We start from the raw sequence: 6,292 nt of genomic DNA, 5'->3' as shown, positions 1-6,292 counted from the left end.
CTATCCCGCTGCACAATGGCTTCCAGCTCCTCCTGCTTGCCGCCCATGCTGCGTGCATTGGGGTAGATGCACTTGAGCTGGGCTATCGATTTCGCCCCCAGCATTGGCATGCCACCCCTAGGCTCATCTCTAGTGAGCCTGGTTTTATCCCCTTCCTCCTTCGAAACTATTTTACAATGGATGCCTTATTTTTTCAGTTCATTTTCTAATCTAACATGCTTGATTAATCACAAAATAAAGACAAACAGGACTTTCTTCTCAATTACTAGTTTCACTTCGCACTTAATTATCAAAATCATTAAAACTATCTACTTTCACAGTTTTTCAATCTGAGTTAACAGAATGCAGTTTTCACTTTTTATAAAATTAAACTGATAACATGCTTATCCTTCAGCCTTTACCCATTTATCCCCTACACATAATCTCTACAGAAAATAGTAAAGCTTAAAAACTAGTCTGAGCTTTGGGCAGTTTTTCAGGCTGTTAGAATAAATGAAAAAAAGCCTCACACCATATCTATAAAATTTATGTAGAATCAAAAGAAAGCAACAATTAGTCTTCAAGTTCAACTATACGGAAAGAATCAAAGAGCACCTTTGTTTTCATTTGATCTCTGTGGAGTAATAGCCAAATTCTGAAAACAACTCTGTTGGATGAATTATATTTCTCTTACATGAGCCTATGTTGTATATGTATTTGTTACAAAGTTTTTTCTTTTTTTAAGGGAAACTATAAATGTATACTTCAGCTTTACTAATATTCAGAATATATTTTCAGAAGAGCAATTTCTGTCACAAAATACTTAACATGAAACATGTTAAAATTAAGAGCTTTATTATATATTCCAGTGGAATATACTATATAATTTATTATACCACAAAGCCTCCTTGAAGAAAATTAAAGTTGCCAGGTAAGGTGCTCCAGAGCCAGGTAATACAAGACTTCAAGGTCCTCTATGCAGCTACAGAGGCTCCTTTATTAACTCCCTCCTAGGGGTTCAGCTGTAATGCAACGCTTAGCATCGATTCAGTCCCTCTGTGTAGCCCTAGGCTCAGATTTCTGAGAAATCAATAATATCTCAGAAACAGCTATGAAAGTACATAGACCAGAACCATGCACGAAACAAAAAGTACAACTGCAGGCATTGGTAAGATTGCAGACACAGGGAGAGTTAAGAGCTCAAGAATTCAAGAGGAAAAAGACTGTCATGAAAAGGTATAAAACGAAGGAAAAATAAGAGAGCTGGAAGACAGCAACTTAGTGTCATCCAGCCCGTTCCAAAGAGCAACAGAGGCCGACCCTTCCTCATCCAAAAACAGACTCAAGTGTTTTGCTGGGGGTGGTAAGCACATTAAGCTTAGTAGCTTGTTAGTTCTAGCACTCCATTAGGGCGTGCAACAGGCAATAAATAATCTGTGTATAAACTGCTTGTGCAATCTCTTTGTTCATGGCAGAAGCTGGACAGAGTGACAAAACAGAGGGTTACACTTTCAATAATACATTGCTATACAATGTAACTCAACAAGCGCGTGTTTTCTTCACCGGGCCCAGATCAATCACCACATGGGACAAATGATGCTTGCTAAATGAGACTTGCTCAATTTTTCTTGTTTGCACTGTGAAATCTGCTGTCTGCAAAATCTCACTAGTGCTATTCAGACCCTATTCTGATAACTGAGTAATTAGTTCTTTTATAAACTATTTACTTGTCAGTACAGCTGTGCAGTACTGCAAAATTATTAGCAGCTCTATTTTCATAATCCTCCTATGAACTGACGCCATTTTTACAGCTCATTTTATAGATGGAAGAATTGAAAGAACGAGATATATTTAAGCCATTTCTTGAGTCCTGTTCTCACTCTTCAGAATTCTCTTCTGTTCCATTTTTTTCCAAAGACTTCCAAACCTCAGATGCCTTTCCCAGTCTTCCAGTCCCAATAAATCTTCATGTCCTCTATCCTCCTTGTACCATGCTTCTTCCTCCAATTAAATTCAACTCTTCTCCGCATTTGAGACTGACTGTTTCTTCCTTGAATTGCTCAAGCAACACATGTGCTTAGCGAGACAGGTTTGACAGAGGAGACAGCACGCTGATTAAGATTTACTGAGATCTTGACCCTGACACCTTTTCATAGTTATTTTTCCCTTGCTAAAACCAAGTTTCACATTTCTCACATTTATAGAGGTGTTCCCTATTTTAACTAATTTAATGATTTAAGAACAAACATTTTATGACATCCTTTGTTTCATTCTCTACATTGTTTTAATAACAAAAGAAAACAAAACAAAAAAAAGAACCCCACATCTTACTGAAGTAAAAGAAAAGTAATCCCAGAAACCCTTAAGAGACATTGTATTAATAACAGGCATGTTTAAAGTTACAAAGAAAGTAAACCTGAAAGATCAGACGCATGTATGTCTCAGAGAACTACTTCCATTACTGGGAGACATGAAAAAAAATCTTTGGGGTTTATTCAAATAAAACTAAGAAGCAACACACCAGTAAAATAATTTCCCAAAAAATCAGTCCAAGATGTCACATCACTAACTACAGCTGTGCTTCTTGGTATATTTCCTGTGAACACACCAGAGGAGCATAACAAAGCCTTAAATTAAATAATTAATATTTATCCCGTATTTACTGTATAAGGCAAAATTTGTGTATAATGGACATACAATCAGATTAGGAAGGTATAATTCAAAATTGGTCCTCTCATTTATCCCAACAAAGAAAAGGCCAATTTTGTGAAACAAAAGAGCCTTTCAGTTTCAGGATTCCAGTCAAAGGTAAATGCATAGTCGATATACAGTTAGCATAATTTTATGGTCTAAGTTAGGAACAGCTGTTGTCATCTACTGAGTATGCATATAGTCAAGTACTAATATCTTTTTTTTACTTCTGGACTGTTTATGAAAATTTTAAATAAATATTAGAGTAACATAATCTTTCATCTCCTTCAGAAGAACTGATCTTGAGTGATATACCAAACTATGAATATGGGTCACAAAACCTGGAAAAACACACCTACTATACTCGAAAAAGAAGTTGTATTGAGTTGAGAATTTCTCTTCTGTATCCAGACAAATCACAGTACACATGCTCTTCTTTTTTTTTTTTTGGCAAGATACATATTCTTTTAACAAAGGCTACGCAGTTTCTTCAGAGAGGCACAGCAGATCTGCAGGTAACTCCAAATAAAACTTGCCATACAACAAAATCATGCAGTACAAGGTTCAAACTCTAACGTTTGCTTTTTGTAATATGTTTGATTATTAAGAAAACACAAACCTACCATCTGCAGTTTTTTCTTATCCTTATTAGCATTACTGTGTGCAGCCTCAATTGCAGTATGGTGTTTCCATGCCAATTCTTCTAAGGTCTTGGAATGAGCCTCCTTTAACTGTGCAGCCTCTCCTTCCAATCTTGCTTGCAATTTTACCAGCTCCTTCTCATAATATTCACGTTGTGTCTCCCTTGCTTCATTTACTTTCTATAAAAGACAAATGCAATCATTTCTATTAAACGGTTAAAAAAAATCTGAAAAGAGGAAAAAATATGAAAACCATAACTGATGAAATAAATCTACAGAAATTAACTTCCATATAAAACAAATTTATATAGCAAACACTATGCACGGACTAAATAATTCAATAACCAAAAAGGTAGTTTCAATATAACGATGCAAAACAATATATCTATATTAAAATCTATTTTTTGCTCTATTTAATCTGGGGAAACAGCAATAGGGTATCAAGCCTATAGAAAATTTCAGTTCAGTAGTTTCAAACACGTTCAGCACATTTGCAGAGAATGGCTTTTTTAATTGTTCATTAACCATTTCACATTTCTCCTTACTGAGATACTTTAGATACTAGGCATCTACACACGAGGTCATAAATTAAATAAAATTGTTAAAAGATGTCCAAAGCAGTCACATCTAATCTGACTTCCCTCTACTCTCACTTTACACTCTACATTAGTCATTCTATGTTGCTACACGAGATACACTTGGAACATACTACTACTGGTCCTAGTCCAGTCACATCAAACAAAAATTTAAAAAAAAAAAAAAAAATCATTTTTTCTTAGAATTCTAGGTCTTTTGTTTTTATCCAACTAAAGCAAATAATCTGTTTAACCTTCTCCAAGGCCAGAATTTGCTGCCTTTGTCGCTCATCCAGACTCTGTGTTTTGCTTTGTAGTAAGTTTCTTTCCTCTTCCAGTTGGGATAATTTTTCTTTTAATCTAGACTTTTCTGATTCCAAATCTCTGATTGTAACTTCTTGAGTCATTTGAGTAGCTTGAAGCATTCCAATGTGACCTAAAAACAACACAGCTCTTTAAAACCTCACAGCATTGGTTTCATGGAATCGAAGTACACATTGATACTTCAGTGATTTCTAGAACTACAGCTCTATGGAAGCTTTCACATGGATCTCCATTATCTTCACGGCAATGCTTACCTTCACCTCCACTTCTCCCTTTTTTAGTTTTATTGTAAAATGTCCAACAACAGTGGAGCATTTGGTTCTGCGGCTCCTTTAGTTTCAATTTTCCTGGTTCGAAGTTGCATATTGACTCCAAGAGAAAGCAGAGGTAGGCAATAGTATCAACACGGACAGTCTATCTTGAAGAACTTACCCCACCTAAAAACCCCACGATAAGCTACACAACAGAAAGCAGAACATTGAAGTCTAATGGTAAAGATGTTATTGTTTTATCAAACTCATAATTTAACCAGCATGCTAGGTATAGCAGCTAAAGCTATGTAAAACTTAAGGAATTACACTTTTTTTATTTTGCTATAGGGGTATGACTAAAAAAATGTAACAGAACTCATTCTCTCCATAGTAAAGTATGATCTAAATCCTTGCAGGTTAGGGGCTTGCTTTTAATTTCTTTATATATATTTAAAAAAAAAAATCTACAAAGCTAGACAGTATAATCATCTGTCCTTCACATCACCAGTGGAAAAAGGTTTATGACTTCAAAATTTTTGTCCTTTTTCTTCTAATTTATACCTGTATTATTGAAAATACTACTACCAGGTAACTGATTAAAGCAGTGAAACTCTTGTTATTCTGGGAAAGGCTTAGGAGGGGATAGAAGACCATTTTGGAAAAGAGCATGCTCCTAGGTTTGTTCAATTGAAAGACAAGAGAGGGGATATTCTCCCATTATTTTAACATCTTTGTAGAAGCATCATGAAGTCATACCTAAGCTGACATTCCACGTTGGAATGGATTCTTTTGACGGAAACACCTTATTATCCCTTTCATAAATTGTGTGACCTAGACATGTTTGAAATATGCCTTTTAAAAATTAGCATATGAAGTGGTAAAACAGACTTTAAGGATTATACAGAGACCCTTAACAGTTTCACATAAAGAGAGCATCCAGGTAAGAAAATGTATTATTTACTCAGAATAAATTTTTTTATTATTTTTGTATTCACAACTTCTAGGAGAGACCTCCCCCCCCATTTTATTATAACCTTAAAAAAATGACAGATTAGTTGAGTTTTAATAACAAAGTATTGCTTTTAAATTTAAGTTACTAAGAAATAACTAAGAAAGTGGACTGTGTGTCACTTTCTCACAAGGCAAAACCACTGAGCCTCCCAATTCATTTCCATCTGTGGTTAAAACAAGATGTGTCAGAAAGGAAATTGTTTTTGTCTTTGTTGTCTGTGGACACTGATGTGAAGGGAAGGTCAGTAAGATATGGAATAGAATTTGGCCACGAAAAATGCTTCAAAATTAGTACTATTTTTATAAACAATGCACATCTCTAATTGTACTAAGCCCTGAAGAATTCTAAGAATCATTTTGGCATTTTCGTGTGATAAAACTAAAAACTGAAGAGAACAAGTACGCTTAACTTCTGTAACATTTCAAAAACTACCTTGTTGCAAAAGTTCAGCCATTTAAGAAATGTATTTGCAAACCGAGATTTCAGAATGTAACAAGGAGAATACTCGTACAAGAATTTCCAGTTTGTCAGGAAGTATTACATCCATGCATATTTTATTGTAAGCGCACACACACACTGATCTAGAGCTTTTGTCCTAGCAATACTGACACACAATAGCGGTTTCCCATTCCTCGCGCTCTACACAGAAGGTATGAAATGCAGCAGTTTCCTTTCAAGTTTAGAATCTCAGGATAAATGGAAGAAGAATATATTAATTTCCCATAATAGGCTTAATACACTCAAATTGCAATACAATGAGTAAATATTTTGAATGGTAATTAAGTATGAGAATTTAGTTTCTCTGGGGCAGGATTTTTG

The 6,292-nt window shown here is 35.0% G+C and overlaps 1 protein-coding gene across 1 annotated transcript in view; it reads right to left on the bottom strand.

The window, feature by feature from the left end:
- The window catches only part of FAM184A (family with sequence similarity 184 member A), an 84,682-nt gene that overhangs the window by 43,662 nt on the left and 34,728 nt on the right, over nt 1-6,292 (bottom strand). The window contains exons 4-5 of the mRNA XM_009289125.2: nt 4,141-4,322; nt 3,294-3,491 (exon numbers count right to left, since the gene is read on the bottom strand). Of these exons, the coding sequence (XP_009287400.1) occupies nt 3,294-3,491; nt 4,141-4,322 (380 nt within the window). The remainder of the gene's footprint in view (nt 1-3,293; nt 3,492-4,140; nt 4,323-6,292) is intronic.

The sequence above is a fragment of the Aptenodytes forsteri genome, unplaced genomic scaffold (genome assembly GCF_000699145.1).
Source record: "Aptenodytes forsteri isolate BGI_AS27 unplaced genomic scaffold, ASM69914v1 Scaffold217, whole genome shotgun sequence".
NCBI classification, from domain to species: domain Eukaryota; kingdom Metazoa; phylum Chordata; class Aves; order Sphenisciformes; family Spheniscidae; genus Aptenodytes; species Aptenodytes forsteri.
The sequence above is the reverse complement of the archived record's forward strand: the minus strand, read 5'-3'. Positions and strand labels throughout refer to the sequence as shown.